The following is an 18,889-nucleotide window of genomic DNA, read 5'->3' as shown; positions in this document are numbered from 1 at the left end:
CTGCTGCCCACCACCTGTAGACCCTGCGCAACAACACGTTCCCCTGTCCACCACAGCCCTCTCCCACACCTGTCACTGCAGTGCTTCTTCAATTAAGCCTCTCTCCACTGCTTCCTCACAAGGCTCCATTCCTCTAGCTTTCCCACCTCTCCATCAAATATTCTTTTGTCATAGTGCATTGAAAACTGCTGTATGTTACAAAGCATTTTTTTTTCCTGCTTGCCCAGATAGCTTTGCATGCAGATATTCGTTGCAACAAGTCATTGGTCTGGTCAAGGTGGTAGCACAGACTGCGGACATCTGCATGGCCTTCAGTGGTAACAGGCCACAGACATCAACACAGACCCCAGCTGCAGCAGTACCATGGACCCACTCTCTGAAGCATCATAAATACTAGACCATTGCCAAAACTTGTCTCAGCTATCCTCCTGTTGGCATCCAGTGTCAGGGTGATGTTGCAGCTAGGCAGGGTGTCTGGGGAGTGGGTTCTGTGTGAGCTACTGGCTGCTGCACCACTCCCTGCCCTCAATGTCTGCCATCCCGAGGCTCACCAGGCTCAGTCTTATAGAAGAAACAGTTTATTGGGAGTTTACAGTTTTAGAGGGTGAGTCTATGACCACCATGGTGGGGAGAATGGCAGCATGCAGGCAGGCATGGCCCCAGACCAATAGCTGAGAGCTCACATCCTTACCCAAGTTGAAGACAGAGAGCACTAAGTGGGCATGGTGTGAGCTTTTAAAGCCTCAAAGCCCACTCCCAGTGACACACCTACCCCAAAAAGGCCACACCTCCTAATCCTTCCCGAATAGTTCCACTAACTGATGACCCAGTATTCAAATATAAGCCTGTGGAGGCCTTTCCCATTCAAACTACCACATGGTCTTTCTCACTTCCCTTTTAAAGCCGCCAGGATTTAGTGACCTAATCTAATCTACTTCCCAAAGGCCATACCTCTGCACACAATAGAAGCAATTAATTTCCCTTCTCTTAATCTACTAAAATAAAACTTGGAATATTAAACTCCTACATGAGTCTACAGAGAAAACCACAGGAGGTGGCAATGATCAAATGTTTTCTCCTGACGCTGGAGGAAAAACCCCTAAATGGGCCTCATGGAGCAAATTTGTTTGTGTATTCCAAAGGGATGGAGTTAGTAAAAAATGAAGAGGACTTTTACCTCAGGAATTAGAGGTAAAAGGCTGATGTTGGTATAATGTTCTTTTGAAATGTATACACCTTACCCTTGTTCATTCAAATGCCGATTTCTCTCTCCCACTCTCTGGTTTCAATCGGACATTGCATTGTGATACTTATTCTAAGCATCACCTGTCTCAACTTTGTGTAAACATGCCAAAATAAAGCAACTAGCCACAATGTTGAGCAACAAAAAGGAAGCAGGAAGAGAGGGAGGGGCCAGAGGAGAGGAAGGTGGGAGGCAGAGGAGGAGTAGAGAAGGGCAGAGGAGAGGAGAACAGAAACAGGGGAGAGATCTTGGAATGATCTTGGAGAATGAACCGGACCTAAGATTTCACTACAAGCAAGTATAATGTGGGAAATCTAAATGTTAGGAAACTATCAGGGCTTGGAGGTTTAGGATAGACTAACTATTACCCAGCATTGTATTCTAGGTTAATTAAATAAATCATAGTCTCTGTGTGGTGATTTGGTTATACAGTTGTTTAGGATTAACAGCAGCATTAATAAAAGATAATTATTAGTAACTATTAATTGTACTTACAACAGGCTGAGAAAGTCAGAAAGTGATTATGTAATTTACACACATACACACACACACAGTGGCAGGGAGGGGGGAGGAAGAGACTGCCTTGGGACTTAACCTCCACAGTCCATAGTCATAAGGCTGAGTTGTGAACCTCTGCTGAATGCACTGATCTTTAAGAACATGTTGTGTTTTTGTTTTTGTTTTTCAGGTTTATGTGGAATGTTCATGTAAGAGGCCACAGGAATTGAACATCAGCGCTGTCTGGAGGTCCGACCTGGATCAAGTGACCACAGCAAGAAAAGACTTCATGCACTCAACGTTGCAGGGTTGGGAACAGAACCATAGAACAGGCTGCCGGGCAGTTCTCAGAACTTCAGAGGTTACTAGGCCCTCCAAGACAGTCAGGGGATCTCCTGATGTTCTACATGCTGTAACAATTTCACCCCAATCCCAGGCCCACCCCCACATCAGCATCAGGGAACTCTCATGCCTGATTACTAGTGGTAGAGAAGAGAGTTGTCTGTGCCAAGATTCTGTTTTTGTATTTTTCTTTCTCGAAATGTTCTTTGTCAGACCAAATTTCTGCACATATATGGTGTGTATGTTTCAATTTTTTATTATAAAAGTTATATACTGTAACTATACTGTAATATTAGAAAAATATTAAGGTCAAAACATAGAATGACTGTGAGGTCATTATCCAGAGATAAACTGCACTGTGCTTTGGGGTATTTTCTTTCATTCATTCACGGTGCATATTTTATGAACACGCATTCATGATGGGATTTATTACATATCTCCTAACACTTGTATCATATTATGAGTAGTTTTATATCCCATCTCTTACACTTACTAACATGAAGAGATGGCCTCTCCCTCTGCATAGATGCCAAAGCTCTGAAAAGACTAAGGGAAACAGAGACAGAGTCAGAGTGTAATGTCTGCTTTCAAAATCGTACATGTGCTCCACAGAAATGAAATTGTGTGATTAAATGTTCACTGAAGACGGAGATTTTGAATCTCCATCCAGTGAGATTTATTCTTTCTGAATCAAAGCTCTAAGAAAGACAAAGTTCTGAGAGCTTGGAGAAGTACAGACTTACATGAGATGCCACCTTGGTCCTTCTCTCTGCTTGTTTAACTTAGTCCTCACACCTCATAATTCCCCCGTACCTCATGCCTCCCTCCCACCCTCCCTGCAATCCACTGCATTCCTCTCTTTCCCCACAGCTTTGTCTCTTCAGAACTCTGTATCTTTATCTTGCTGTGTATAGCCGTTTTCGCCAGGCTTCTTTTCCTTAGCACAGTGCACTGGAGTTGCTCTCCATATGATTATATGTATGTAAATACTAGTTACTTTTGATCACTGGCCAGTATTTCCCAGTACAGAATGTGCGCCAGTGTTGACTTAACTGTTCACCAGTCAGGTGATACACATGACTTTCACTTGTTAAACGAATATTCTATCCTATGGGGGTGTGTGTGTGTGTGTGTGTGTGTGTGTGTGTGTGTGTGTGTGTGTTTAACATTTTAGGTTGTTCCCTTATCATAAGTATCCATATAGAGGTATACAAATATAACATTTATATTTGTATACCTCTATATACTGTACATGCATCTGAAGCTCTTAACAAGCATGTATTGTGTCTTTCTAAACACAGGAAAATACAAAAAAAATATAAAATACAGATGCTTCCAAAACTATATTTAATTATATAAGATTATACTACACCCCATGTCTCAGCACTTGGTATCATGGTTAAAATAAGAAGGAGTACTTTAACTTTGTGGTCACAAATTCTGCCTGCCAAGTGGGACTAGCCAAGTGCTTTGTTTCTTGAATCATGAACATGAGTATGATTGGATTCCTATCTGGTTACACTGTTCATAGAAGGACATGTCTTTCGACAGTAGGCTCTCTTGGTTTACACAGAACAGGTGGGCTGTTCAAGGGTAGATGCAAAGCGGGTTCTACTAGAACAGCGTGGTGATTTTCTGGTCACACTTGAGAGCTTGAAGCCAAAGCCACCAACAGAGAAATGATAAGGGTGGCATCTCCTGCTGCATGAAGAGATGGCCTCTCCCTCTGCATAGTTGCCAAGGCTCTGAAAAGAATGAGGGAAACAGAGACAGAGTCAGAATGTGATGGCCGCTTTCAAAATCGTGCATGCGCACCACAGAAACGATTGGCTAGAACAGAAAGTTCACAAAGCCAAAAGTAAAAATTCCTAATTTCCCTATTTCCAGAGAACTGCAGCTAATAATTTCAGTTGTCCTTCCAAGAAACACACAGACACACCTCCTTATGTAAGTATACGGAATACAGTTTGCTTCCTTTGCCTAACAGTGCCTCTTGGACATAGTTCATCCTGGTGCAGATGGAGTCAGGTCACTTTTCCTTGTGTATGAATTCTTATTGTACAGATGTTCCAGAGTGTTAGCCAAGTTCCTTATTGGTGAAGAGTGTATCAGCAGGGTTTGGATGGTTTAGAAAATCCTGTTCCGACTAAGACACCAAGCAGCGGCCTGGCCAAAGCCCATTTAAACAAACTAAAGAAGGTCTGACCTTGGAATTTTGAAACAGAAATTATTGAATTCTTTTCAATCAGTTAAAAAAGGAATTTCTTAAATTAGAAAACTGGACTAGTGGCCCTGTCCTTACCTAGGGAAAACGTCCCTTGAACTTTGACGCCCCTTCTTTATTAGACAATGCCTCCCCCTGCTGGACATTCACTATAGCTGCATTTCTGGTTCAGTTTCTACTTAAATAGTCATACTTGAATCATTATTCCCCCTACCTTTTTTTTGGGGGGGGGAGGGGAGAGCTTAAAATAGTTAACTAATTAATATCCGGATACATTTTATTTATTTTCAACAAAATAAAGTAACAAAGCAAAAAGCAATAAATACAAGTGGCTCCCCTGATCTTTTTGCCATCCTTACTCTCTTCCCTAGAAGTTACAATCAGTGGTGTGGAGTGCATCTTCTCAGACCCATTTCTGTTGTCTTCACCCATTTTACCATCCACAAATGAAACACACTTTGTTTCTTTTTGTGCCATATTTGTGGGTCTATGGTAGAGATGTTGGTTTGACATATTTAAGAGTTAAAGTTAGTTGTGAGACACCGTTTGGGTCCTGGGAATCAAACCCAGGTCCTGTGGAGCAGCAGCCAGTGCTGTTAGCCACGGTGTCACCTCTCTAGCCCTAAAATTTATTTTCTTAAAAAGTATAGAAGCATCTCCAAGACATATTTAGTGAAAAATCAAATCCCATAATCGTCTCAATATTATCATTTATTATAACTGATATAAGAGCTTTATCTGTGTTGTATGTGTGCATATCTGTGTATATGTACAAATTCACACATGTGCTGTGACAGGAGTCGCATACTCTGCAAGGACACACGAGACTATAGAAACAGCTGTTTACCTATTTTGAGGAAAGAAACTTGGTAGCATAGGAATAAAGAAAAAAAAAAACACTGTTCACTCTCTTGTCCTTTTTTATGATTGTAAACTTTGTTTCACGCTTGGATATTAACTTTAAAAAAATAAATTAGGATTTAGAAGGAAAGATCCCAAGGGACCCTGCTGCCGCACTTCTAGAATGCTGCTAGGCAGAGGGTGGTGTCGGGCATTTGGGTAGAGTTGGTTCAGCCTGCAGATGTCTGTGGAACTTGCAGCAACGTAACTAACAGATTAGGGGGATGCAGTGCAGAAGAGCCCACTGGGCAGTGGGTTAGCTAGGGAAGGGCCAGAAGATCAGGCTGCAATTCACCTGTGTTCTGACTTAAGCCATGTACTTACGAGTTCATCACACAGTCGGGGTGAGCGCTGTGGTCCACACACATTAAGAACTTCACTGGTCTACGGAAGGAAAACAGTACTTAGGAGGTTATCCAAATAATAATCCGCCCATTAAGCATTTGAGATGTGCCTGCAAGGTGCTGGAAACTCAAAACTCATCCTTGAAGATCCCACAAGCCACTCCTTTATAAGCAGTATTAGCTGGGCTGGGCGTCATGGCGCATATCTCTGTGAGTTTGAGGCCAACCTGCTCTACACAGAGTTCCAAGATAGCTACACAGGGTGACCCTGTCCAAACTCCCTTCTCACAAAGCCATTTACCAAGCACTTACTATGTGCCTGAAATTTTGGATTGTGTTTTATTCAGATCATTGCATTTAACCCTTCAACCATCCAAAAGAGTTGCAGACTGAACCTGATCATCCAACTGTGTGTGAAGAGTTATAATTTTTCTGTATATAGGTTAGATGTCCAGAAATGTGTATTTGCTTAGTTTTCCGTTTAAAGTGGAGAGTAGGTGGCACCTAAGCTCTGCATTTGTGTGAGCATGAGCAAAGGTGAATCAAAGGGCAATGGTTAAGATCAGGGAGGACTGGAACAGGGATGGCATCACCCACACACCTGGAGGCTTTGGTCAGTTTGGAGAATGGTACAGCCCATTCAACTTTGGGGAGGCAGAAGGCAACAAGATTATGGTGTTGGGCAAGAATACTCCTGATGCCATTTCCACCCAGGCACATCCATAGTGTCTAAGAAAGCTTTCCGGTGTTGAACTGAAAAGCCGTCAGGCTTGCACACTTAAGAGCTGAGATGGTGGTGGCAGCGCACGCCTTTAATCCCAGTGTTCAGGAGGCAGAGGCAAGTGGATCCCTGAGTTCAAGGCAGCCTGGTCTACAGAATAAGTTCTAGGGCAGCCAGGACTATATGGAGAAACCATGTTGTGAAAGGGGTGAAGGGGTTAGAGAAAGACAGAGACAGGAATTCTGAGCCCAAAAGAGGATTAACACTACCCCAAGCTTAGAGCCAAGCTTTGCTAATGCTTAGGTAGAAAAGCCCTTGATGACACCTGAGGCAAAGCATCTAAAGTGCGGATCACAATGTCTCAATAAACAGTAGCTGCTATGATTTTTTTCTTCCATCTGTGGTCAGGTCCCATCTTTCAAGCAAGTGCCCATTTCATTATCTTTTATACTGTGATTTGAAGATATGGGAACCACAGCGCTTGGTCTCCAATCTCATCACACATCAAAGGCTGGAGGGAGAAAGCAGCCTTTGATGTGTAAATGATAAACTTCTGCTTTCAGGACCTTCCAGCTGTCCTTAAAATGGGCTCAGGAAGGTGTTCCCTGCCCCCACGGTCCTTGGCAACGCAGAAACCACTATGCACGGTCTAAACCAACCCTTTGAATCGCTCTAACCCCGCAAAGTGGTGATGCATAGCGCCACCTACGGGTAGTCATCGATACAGCTGTGCTGGAACCCCAGGGCTTCCAGTCTGTCTTCCAGGATCTTCACACTGCCTTCGCCACAGGATTCCCTAAAACACAGACAGATGTGGGCAGAGTGAATGGAATTCTATGTAAGAAGTGGGAAATAGTAAGAGCTGGAGGGGACGGGAACTCCACAAGGAGAGCAACAGAACAAGATAATTTGAACACAGGGAACTTCCCAGAGACTCATACTCCAACCAAGGACTATTCGTGGAGATGACCTGGAACCCCTGCACAGGTGTAGCCCATGGCAGTTCAGTGTCCAAGTGGGTTACATAGTAATGGGAAGAGGGACTGCCTCTGACATAATCTGATTGGCCTGCTCGGTGATCACTTCCCCCTGAGGGGGGAGCAGCCTTATCAGGCCACAGTAGAGGACAATGCAGCCACTTTTGATGAGAACTGATAGACTAAGATCAGAAAGAAGAGGAGAACCTCCCCTATCAGTGGACTTGGGGAGTGGCATGCATGCAGAAAGGGGAGGGAGGGTGGGATCGGGAGGGGAGGAGGGAGGGGCTTATGGGGAGATACAAAATGAATAAAGTGTAATTAATAAAAAATTTAAAAAATTATCTATAAAAAAAACACAGACAGATGTTTTTTTGAAACAGATTAGAGAAGGAGGAAACGATAGAAGAAGCTGTTTCAGAGTTAACCAAAGATCTTTAGGCCACTCCCGGATGTTCTTCCCTCACGGAGAACACGGGAAAGCGTGTGGTCTAGACGCTGTTGCTTCTGGGAAATCTACAGTCTAGCAAAGAATGCACTGAACATCCATCTCCCAGAGAGAAGCACAGGGGGCCAGGGATGGCTTGTGCTGTGCCGTTTGCCATGTGTAGCCATGACGGCCCCGCTGCAAACATTTGCAATGGTCCCCAGGGGCTGACAGGATGATAACTTTGAATCTGCTCAACCTACACTAAAAGCTTCAAACAACAAAAGCATACAAAGTTTAAAATGTTAGAGAAAGCAAAAGAGAAAAAGATCATTGCAAGTGTCATCCCTAGACATAATTACTGCTAACAATTTCTAGGCGGCATTAACCCCCACGTGCCCGCAGTCACGCATTCCACAATTCAGTTAGCCAGTCGATGCTGGCCTGAAAATTCTGAGTAGAAAATTACATAAGCAAAACAATTCAGACGTTTTCAATTGCACTCCATGTTGATCGGCTCAGGGAAATCTCTTACTGACCCACCCTGACTCACCAGGGTGTGCATCATCCGTGGTCCAGCCCAGCCACACTGGATAACACCTGTTCATTGGTCACTCTTAGATGTCAGATGGACTGTCAGGGACTTGTAACACTTATTATTGTTCTCGAAATACCCAGAGCAGTCATACTGGCAGTCTGGATATGCCAGAGGAGCCGTGTGCTTTCTCTAGTTTAGATATATGGATGCTGAGCTGCTGAGGTTGCTAATCCTAGAAGAGAAACTCTATCTATGAAATTCTGCTGAAGAAAAAAGAAATTGTGCTGGTTTTGCTGCCATACTCCGCACCTCAGAAGTTAGGCCCACAGTGCATGCACGCACTGAGTCGCTCTTCATTTCAGCTTGCCTTGGAGGCATGTATACAGCACAAGGGATGTTTTCAAGCTAGATCACATTCATTTTTTTACTACAGTATAATATTGTTGTTCTACTTTATTACTAGTTATTATTTTTGTTTCTTAGTGTGCCCAATTTATAAAAGAAACTTCCTCATAGGTTGTACAGAGAGGAAAAAATGCAATCTTCCACTAGGCATTTGAATCACATTCCCAGGGTGGAGGCGCAACAGTATATAAACTTACACTTCCCATGAGGCTTTGTATGCATAGCATTGGCATGCTACCAGTGTGATTGTGTGCTTTAGCCCATGTCTGTATGTATCTGGCTAAATACACGCACACACACACTCACACACACCAGTTTGTAAACTCTGCATGTGTAATATATACATATGTCTATATATAAGTATGTATACATATATGCCACATTTGTAGACTCCGCATTTAAGCACACATATGTATATATAAGTGTATATGTCAGTTTATAAACTCTTCATGTATGTATGTGTAGATGTGTGTCTATATATAATTATGCATTGCACATATGCCATTGTTTATAAACTCTGCATGCTCTCCCTTACAGATCATGTTTCACATAGCAAACTCCCTGTTTTGAAGACTTAAGTTGATTCTTGTATTTCATTGTCACTTAAACTATAACAAAGCTTGTTGAAAATTCATTTTGTACATATTAATTTTCTGTTTCTTTGGCATAAACTCCTAAAAGTAGGCTTTCTTCCATCAAAATTTAAAATCCAATTTGAGGCTCGGAATTTTTCTAATATAATCTTAGCAACTTCAGCATAAGATTTTTTTTTCTTATTAAGTCAAGAATTTTTACCTAGAGAAAGCTCACAGCTTCTGTGGCATATCCAAGTTGCGAGCATGACTCTTCTAGTGCCTTAAGGATAAGGCACAATAATAAGAATTGTAAGTCCATGACAGCAAAATCACACATGCTGAGCATGTCCACTACCCTCGTTCCAACCAATATTAAATCTCTTCCTCATGATGCTCACAATTAGCAGGAGGACTAAAACATCCATGGTAGACACATTGCTACAAACTGTGGTTAGAACAGAGTCCTGCTGAGTCTATGTGGAATGGGAATAGAAGCAACCTCCCCACCATAAAGCTGGTTGGAAGTGAATGTTCAGTGAGCAAATGAGCAGCTGGAGGAAGTTTCCATAGAAATAGAGTTCCAGGAATGAAGAAGACAAAGTACTGGGTGGTGGCATATTTTAGAACTTTTGTCAGAACTTGGAGCCGATGCCCTTCTCTGGGTCAGGCTTACTACTTAGAAATTTTTAGCCAGCAATAGCATGAGCCTCTAGGATATTGGACACAGGGACAAGGAAAGGATTCTTCTATAGTCACTCTAGAGCCAGTTAAAGCTACAATGCTGACAGTTCTCAGACTGGACGTTTTATGTAAATACATGTCACTGTGTTCAGTTGAAGCTTGTCATAGGATGTTTTAAGATTCATATCTTTAGTAAGATCATTACCAGCAAAACAGGTTGACACAGTTCTCACCTCATGCTTGCTGCAATCTGGTTGCCTAAAATTAATCCCTAATAAGATACAACTTATAAACTGTAATCTTCATTGCTTTCTTTAGATTTTGTGTTCAAGTGCCCACTAGTTAGCTCCCAGCCTGCAAGCAACTCTATGCTGTGGCTCAAATGTTCAAGCAGGTGCACTTCTTTTTGTTTATTTTTATTTTTTATATTAATTACAGTTTATTCACTTTGTATCCCAGCTGTAGCCTCCTCTCTCATCCCCTCCTAACTTCACCTTCCCTCCCTCATCTCCTCTCATGCCCCTCTCCAAGTCCACGGATAGGGGAGGTCCTTACTCCCTTCCATCTTAGCCTGTCTTATCCAGTCTCATCCAAACTGGCTGCATTGTCCTCCCCTGTGGCCTGGCAAGGCTGCTCTCCCAGCTCAGGAATAGGTGATCAAAGAGCCAGCCACTGAGTTCATGTCAGAGACAGTCCCTGTTCCCCTTACTAGGACCATTTCATGGATATAATCTGATCACTTTTAAATCCCTCCTGCCACAGAAATGAGGAGATGAGATGATGTTAAAATGACATTTTCTAAATGTAGGGTCAAATAACAAAATCTAATAGATATGACAACATAAATACTAGAAAAGAGAAATTCCTTACAAAAAGTAATTAAAAAAAAACAAGATATAATGCTTTTAGGAAACAGTAAGTATAATTTGTTTTCTAGGAAGAAAAATGCAGATCTTGGTATAACTTATATGAAAAACAGTTTCCAAAGCTGTTGTAATATGTTACCCAAAAGGGGGCAAAAATGCACATCATGAGGTTAGACTCAGGGCATGTTTCATGTTAGAAAGGGAATTTACCAAAGTTCTCTTGACACACACACTCAGTAGCAATGCTTCCTTGGGTTTGGCAATATTCTGCACACAGCATCAAGGCTCTGAAGATTAGGGCCCAGCTCTTCTCTAAAACAGGCTGTGGCCTCACTGCCAGGCTTTGGGGGCAAATGGATTTAACTTTTTAATCTGGCAATATTTAAGGCACAGGTTTGCAAACCGTGAGGTAAGCAAGTGTGTACACAAGTGTGTGTGTGTGGTCTTAGGCTGCTTGACAGTGATGTTCATTTCTGGAAAAAAAAGAGCTCTGCCTTTGCTTATATAAGTTGGGTGGTTGTTGAGAAGCTGTGGGTCTTCCAAATGCTGGTCCTCACCAGTTAGCAGTACCTAGTTGCAGAAATGGTTACTCCATTGAGAGCAAAGGCTTCATCACAGAGCACTGGGCTGATTTTGAAAACCCTTGTGAAGGATTGACCCTTCAAGTGATAAGAAGAAGAAACTAGTTTTGACCCTCAGAAATATAAGAAATTCATGTACCCAAAGGAATCATGAAGGGTAGCATGTATTGGGCTGGAAGCACACTGGCATTCCCAACTGTTGTCCTTCTTTTCATTAGAAGCAGAAGGCTGGCGGGTCCCAAAGCCAGGGCCCTAATGCGCGAAAGGGCCCTGATCAGATCATATCCAAGCAAAGCAAGACCTCACAGCTAGCATCCCAAAGCCCCAATACTTACACATCGGGTCCCCCAACTTCATGCATGACCCAGATCTCAATTCTTGTGACTTTATCCTTTTGTAAGTATGGGATTTCAAAATCTGCAAAAAACCTGGGAAACAGAGAAGACATTTATTTTTGTCTGTGCTTCCATGGAGTTGAGGCTGTACTGCTAGGCCAATTTTCCAGCATTGAGCCCTGTCTCCAGACAAAGAGAACAGTTCTTCAAGTCAACACAGTATGATAACTCTCCATCTTGGCTCTTAGTTTATTTTAATATTTATTAAAATTTTTGAAAAGTTTCCAGGAAAGCCAATTGTGGTGGTACACACCTTTAGACCTAGAACTTGAGAAGTAGAGGTGGATGCATCTCTTGGAGTTTGAGGCCAGTCTGGTCTACATAGTGAATTCCAGAATGATCAGGGCTATTCAGAGACCCTGTCTCCAAAAACAGTTTCTAGGGCTCTTTTCACATATCATTTACATGCACGTGTTTATGTGAGGGCGCACATGCTTGTGGGTATGTACAGAGAACAACATTGGATGCTGTCTAGTCTCACAGTGGCCTGGAACTGGCCATGTAGGGGGGGCTGGCTGGACTAGTACGCCCCAGAGATCCACTTGTCTCTGCCACCCCAGCACTTGGATTACAAAAGTGCTAACATTCCCAAATTTTTTACTTGGCTTCTCGGGATCAAACAGAGGCCCTCATGTTTGCAAAGCAAGCATGTTTGCAAATCAATTTACCTTGTACATTTGGAGACTTTCTCACATATTTGTCAGCTATCTATCTATCTGTCTATCTGTCTGTCTGTCTGTCTACAGCCTGATCCTAACCCCTCCCATTTTCCCCTCCTCCCATTCCCCCTTTCCTTCTTCTCATAGAAAGGGAGGCCCCCAAGGGGTAGCAACCCAGCCTGGCATCTCAAGTCGCAGGAGGTATTTGTCAGCTCTTAGTGGTTTAACGGTATAGAGATGGTTCTAATCACTACATCATTCAACTGTTTTATTTTACCTGACTGTACAAAAGCAAGCATTAAATTGGCCCTGGGAAGATTCCCTAGACTTTATTTGTTATCATCTGTGTTGTTTGTTGGTGTTGCAGTTCTTACCCTTTCACAGGATAGGCTCCTTTTGGCTCTGAGCCATTCAGCATGACGTTGATCACCCCAGAACTGTCTCTTGAATACTGCAAGAAGAAACAGAGATTTTGGCACAAGTGAAGTCACATCATTTTTGTGCTTTAAAAGCAACATTTCTTCGGGGTCTTGTTTGTTTGTTTGTTTGTTTGTTTTAAATTGACAATTTTTGGACTTTTAAAAAACTTATATTTGTGTTTTGGCTCCATGCATGTATATATCAGATACCCCTGGAACTGGACTTACAGACAGTTGTGAACTGCCATGTGGGTGCTGGGATTTGACATGGGTCCTTTGGGAGAATAGTGAGAGCTCTTAACAGCTGAGCCATCTCTCCAGGCCAGACAATTTTTAACAGGGGAAAACTTGGTACTCCACCTGGCTAACAGAGATGCACATTGGTTTATTTATTGGAGAAGCAAATTACCTTTTAAGTTCCCCTTGTCATAACTCAGGTACCCTGACCTGAGAAAATGATCGAGAATGCACACCGTCATGTCTGCTAGAATAAACAAGGCTAAGCAGATGTGACAGGTAGCCTTGACATTGCAGTGGCTTCGCACAACGATTCACTCTGCGCCCCCACTGAACATTCACCACGGGTTCATGGTGGTTTGGCCCTTTGAGTTCTCAGTATGAGGAAGTCTCGACACCTGCAAAGTTATTAACTGCCAGGAAGGGAGTAGGGCCAGTCACACACATGTCACTACCACTCACCTCTTATTGGCCCATGTGAGTCGCACATGAATAACGGCTTGCAGCAGAGTACAAACCACAGGTGCAGAAAGCCAGAGTTCTTTGGTAAATAGTACAGTCTCACCACAAGCACTGCACACAGTGCGATGTGGCATGGCTAGCAAGACCAAAAACATGCTCGCTGGCTTGAAACAGCAAGAGAGTGGTGCAGGATTCCCAGGAGGTACAAACATCGCACTAAAGCCTGAATTATTAAAGTGCACTGGTAAGAATCTATAAACATAGGAAATGCTTACATTGGAAACAAAGTGCAAGATTAGATGGACAGAAGGTGAGTTTCGATACAATATAATTGAGCAAGACTGAGGGTGTGGCTCAGACATACTAGCATGCACATGTCCTTGTGTTCAGTCTTTGGTATCAACAAACAAACAAAAAAGTAAATAAATAAATAAGTGGATATCTAAATAGCCTTGCTCTCAGGGTAGGTGGTTAATGTGTTATTGAGCCTCATTGGACCGGCTTACTCACTAATAAAATGACGCCTGATACCAGCTGCTCCTAAACAGAGATACATTTTGTTAGTACTGCTTCCAGCCAGTACCAACAGCAGGAGTTACCTCTTGTGAACCTGAAGTCTGACAACCTCTGTGCTAAAGGGGCAGCATTTTGGTGGCAGGAATATGGATGATCTCATTTTTCTTTCTGTAACTTGCCATTCTCTACCACAAGCAGTGACTGAACTGATGATGGGAAAGAATTGAAAAGGGTGTGGCTATACATGCAACAAAGCTGTAGACAGTATTGGAAGGAAATTCAGTCTCTGAAGCTAGAGAGCCTGTTTTCAAATCCCAGTTCACCTACTTATTACAATTTTAGCTTTAGGAAAGTCTTTTCACCTCATTTTCCAAGTCTGAACAAACAGCTACCTCAGAGGATAACTATAAAGATGAAACTTTTAACATCATGACATTTAGCCTGGGAATGTAGCTCATGGTAGCACCTTTGCTTGATAAGTGCAAATCCTAAAGGTTGATTTCTATCACCACATATAATAGTGATGACAACAACCTTTATTGACTTCTTATACAGTCCGAGCCTTCTCATTACTATACTGAATTAGTTTTGTTCCTGCTTCAACTCTAGTACATTCTAAGGGCTTAAAAATTGAAGGCACTGATACTACTTTCCCCTAATAACATTCTGTTGGAGCACACACCTTAAAGCCAGGCAGATTCATTGTGGCATGTGCTACAACTCTTTGTTTGTTTGTTTGTTTGTTTGCTTGCTTGTTTTCAAGACAGAGACAGGATAGTGCTTCTCTGCGCAGCCTTGGCTGTTCTGAAACTAGCTCTGTAGACCAGGCTGTCCTTGAACCCACAGAGATAGGGCCTTCTACTGTCTTCACCTGGCTCAAGTGTATTTTACTACCTGTTCACACGTCACTCTTTTATAATGATATGTCTTTAAAAGATTTTAGATTAAAGGTTTACTTTTTTCTTTATGTGTATGGGTACTTGGTCTGCATGGGTGCCTGCAGGCCAGAAGATGGCAACAGATGGTGAGCCACTATGTCATTGCTGGGAATTGAAGTGAGGACCGGAAGAGCAGCTCTTAACCGCTGAGCCCTCTTCAAATAATTTGTTTATTTTTACTTTCTAGGCATTGGTGTTTTTCCTGTGTGTATGTCTGTGTGAATGTATCACACTTCCTGGAACTGAAGTTACAGACAGGCGTTAACCTGTGTGTAATGTGTGGGTGCTGGGAATTGATCCGGGGTTCTCTTAAAGAGCAGCCAGTTCTCTAACTGCTGAGCCAGCTCTCCAGCCTATTACAGTTCTTTTACAGGCAGAGTTGAAATGATACCTCTGTAGGGGTCTTAACCCTTCCAGTCTCCAATAAGAGACTCTGGCAGCTGACTGGAGCCTGTATTTCAGATGAAGCCCTCCCTCCAAAGGTGGGAACAAATGCTGCTCTCAGTGGGGCTGTCAGGAGTGCTCAGCATGAGACCTTGTGCTTGCAGGAGGTCCTTTCCTTAGCCCTGGTGGAAGCTTTGATCAAAGTCCTTCCCCCTATCAGTAGAACAGCAGGAGAGCAAAGTAGATAATGGGAGGCAAAGACACCTCACTTCTGGAAGGGGAGGGGTGGAAGTACCCTGTCCTCAACTTGCTTCTTGCACAATAGACATTTAATCACCAGCACTTAGCTGAGGACTTAACCCTCTTTGTTTCTAATCTTTTTTTTTATTAATTACAATTTATTCACTTTGTATCCCAGCTGAACCCCCTCCTTCATCCCCCTCCAATGCTACCTTCCCTCCCTCTTCTCCCATGATCTTCCCCCAGTCCATCTGACCTTAGCCATATCAGGTCTCATCAGGACTGTCTGCATTGTCTTCCTCTGTGGCCTGGTAAGGCTGCTCCCCTTTCAGAGGGAGGTGATCAAAGAGCCAGCCACTGAGTTCATGTCAGAGACAGCCTCTGTTCCCCTTTATTGCAAAGGTTCAGGCAGAGAGCTTAAACTAAAAATGACGCCATTTCATAGTCACTGACGGCCATTATCAATTGTGGAGCTAATATCCTCTGAGACTCAGACATGTCTTAGGAACATTTCTGTGATTCCAGCTTACTGGTAGCCTATCAGCTCTTCTCCCATTAAAGATACTCCATGGACACTTCTGATACCCACATCTAAGTCTTCAGCTTCCCAGGCTCTTCTGTAAAATAGTGATTACTCCTGTTTTTCATAGCACTAAGAATTAGCATGGCTTTGAAACACTAAACACAACCACACCGCAACAGAAATGCTGACTATGCACTGCCCATGTATAGCTAACATTTGCCAAATGTTTCTCTCTGCCCCAGCCACTGCATTAAGTATTTTATCCCCTTAAACCCTCACAACTTTGTGGAACAGAGAAAAGGAGTGAGAGCAGTCATTAAAGTGGAAAGGAAGATTCATTAAGGTAATCTTGACCAAGGCATTCCATCTAGAGTCCAGGTCATAGATTCCACACATGCTCAGCACCCACTCACCCATCCCAGGATTACCTGCATGGATGCACTTTTCCAGTAGGCATCCACAGCATTGTTTTCACAGTCTTCTGATGTGGGGCAGGACTGGTAATCAAGTCCTAAAAGAAAAGTACACAAACACATTTCATGTTGTAAATGTATTAATTCTAAGTACATGCTAACTCCATATTTGGCATGGATTCTGAACAATGTGCACAGGGCATTTACCCTCTCTAAGCCTCAATTTCTCTTGTGGAAAATAAAGAGATGAAGGCAGAGTCCTGCTGGATTGGAATCATAGACTCTGAGATAAGAGTGCAAGACTACACAGCCTATTCACTATACCTACCTAAGCAATTCCCTTAATCATGCCATGCCTCCATCTCCACAACTGAAGAATAGGACGAATGATAGGAGATAATGTGTGTATTCTAGACTTAATGGGTCTAAAGTGCTTGTAACTGAAGTTGGCAAGGTAGATACACTCTTCCTGTTATTGTTATTACCAATTCCTATAGATACCACTTACCTCATAAGATTTGGGAAGGATTTAAAAGAGATGAACACATATGAAAACTTCCAGCACCGGAGGTAAACCCACAGGTTGAGGAGCTGCGATGGGTACAAAGGTCTTACCAGAGGCATTTTCCTGTCGACACCAGCTCAAGAAATCCCCAACCTTGCCATACAGAACATCGCACAGGGGCATGAGGCGACGGGTGTTCTCTGCATAGCTGGTAACGAGTAGGTGGTTATTTTCCCAGAACAGTGACTGATGAGAAACAACCAGGAGTTAAAATACAAACTAAAATGAAAGCGCATTGATTGCAGTGTTATCAGGATGAGCCAGCAGCCATTCCTTAGGGAATCTGGCCTGCTGTAAGCCTGCTGCTCTCTTTTTCCTCATGGCTGTATCACAAACAAGCACGTAGATGAATGGTTCTCAACCTCCCTAATGCTGAGACCCTTAAATCGAGTTCCTCATTTTGTGACCTCCAGCCATAAAATGATTTTAGCTACTACTCCACAACTGTCATTTTGCTACTGTTATTCATTGTAATGTAAATATTTTTGGAGCTAGGGGTTTGCCAAAGGAGTTTCAACCCACAGGTTGAGAACCACTGGCTTAGACTATGACATAATTCTTCTGTAGTGTAAAATAAGTGCACCACTGATATTTTTTTTAATCATTTGTAACCTTTGCATTAAAAATTATTAAAGGACCAGGGTTAGAGGCCTGGCTTTGTCCATGCTAGATGTGTAATCTTGGCCAAGGCATATCATCTCTCTGAGCCTCAGTTTCTACATGTGGAAAATGAGAAGCAGAAGCCTTTGGCTTAGTTCTGTAGCTCTGATTAGGATGGTATGCAGTAACACAATGCAAAGTGCTTAAAAACATCTCATTTTTTTAATTTTTAAAAATTTCTTATTTATGCATTTTTAAGTGTAGGAGTGTTTTGTCTCCATGTACACCTACATGCCAGAAGAGAGCATCAGATACCAGTATAGATAGTCATGAGCCACCATGTGACTGCTGGGAATCGAACTCAGGACCCTTGAAAGAGCAGCCACTGTTTTTAACCACTGAGCCATCACACCAGCCCAAAACCCCTCACTCTATATAGCACACCTGCTACCTTCCAGGATAACTAGTGTCTTCATACAGCATATGTAACAATATTTCTGGTCTCTGTTTCATACAGTCCTAGGTAGTCCAGCCTCTTTGTAGATGGGAAAGGCTACAAGAACTGTTTTGTACATTGGATCCTTAACCCTTAATACAATACCAGGAATACAGAAGAGTTCCAGTACGTTATTTATTGTGTTCATCAAATATCTCACTAAACCTATGAGAGATGTAAGTTTTAAAATTACGCACCTGTCTTTTACCAACAAAGAAGTAGAAAAAAAATGCAGTACAAATGAAAAAATTACACTTTTGGTCATATCTGAGGTGCTTGTGCTTACCTTGTCTCTAGGAATGGAGTGCCTGGAGAGGCTAATGAAGAGGTCATAGTCTGAGGGGAGGACGGAGCAGGGATCCTTGTCTAGCACCACTCTGAAGGCCTCCCAGATGGCTGTGCAGTTTTTGTTCCTGTGCAGAAGTGCCAGTCAGGGCTGGGGACATGGTTCCCAGGGTAAGGCTGCTTGTGCTGTAAGCACAAGGCCCTGAGTTCAACACCCACCACCCTCCCCACGTGGCTGCCTGTGCCTCTAATCCCAGCATTGTATGAGCTGGAGACAGGAGGATGACTGGTGCTTGCTGGCCACTAGCCTAGCTCTCGCTTCCAGACAAAGTTCAGAAGATGATGGAGTCAGAAAATGACAGAGCAGGAGACCCATTGTCCTCCTCTACATGGGCACAGGCACATCACACACACACACACACACACACACACACA

At 42.8% G+C, this 18,889-nt stretch overlaps 1 protein-coding gene across 1 annotated transcript in view; it reads right to left on the bottom strand.

Moving 5' to 3' along the window:
* Positions 1 to 3,425: 3,425 nt before the first annotated feature.
* Bst1 (bone marrow stromal cell antigen 1) overlaps positions 3,426 to 18,889 on the bottom strand; it is a 37,416-nt gene continuing 21,952 nt past the window's right edge. Inside the window, exons 2-9 of the mRNA XM_055624075.1 lie at positions 18,456 to 18,582; positions 17,124 to 17,259; positions 16,524 to 16,606; positions 12,751 to 12,827; positions 11,658 to 11,750; positions 6,982 to 7,068; positions 5,532 to 5,591; positions 3,426 to 3,828 (exon numbers count right to left, since the gene is read on the bottom strand). Coding sequence (XP_055480050.1) covers positions 3,723 to 3,828; positions 5,532 to 5,591; positions 6,982 to 7,068; positions 11,658 to 11,750; positions 12,751 to 12,827; positions 16,524 to 16,606; positions 17,124 to 17,259; positions 18,456 to 18,582 — 769 coding nt within the window. The 3' untranslated portion in view covers positions 3,426 to 3,722. The remainder of the gene's footprint in view (positions 3,829 to 5,531; positions 5,592 to 6,981; positions 7,069 to 11,657; positions 11,751 to 12,750; positions 12,828 to 16,523; positions 16,607 to 17,123; positions 17,260 to 18,455; positions 18,583 to 18,889) is intronic.

The sequence above is a fragment of the Psammomys obesus genome, unplaced genomic scaffold, assembly GCF_907164565.1.
Source record: "Psammomys obesus unplaced genomic scaffold, mPsaObe1.curated_primary_1811, whole genome shotgun sequence".
Taxonomy (NCBI): domain Eukaryota; kingdom Metazoa; phylum Chordata; class Mammalia; order Rodentia; family Muridae; genus Psammomys; species Psammomys obesus.
Note: the sequence above shows the minus strand (reverse complement) of the source record. Positions and strands in the feature narration are given on the sequence as shown.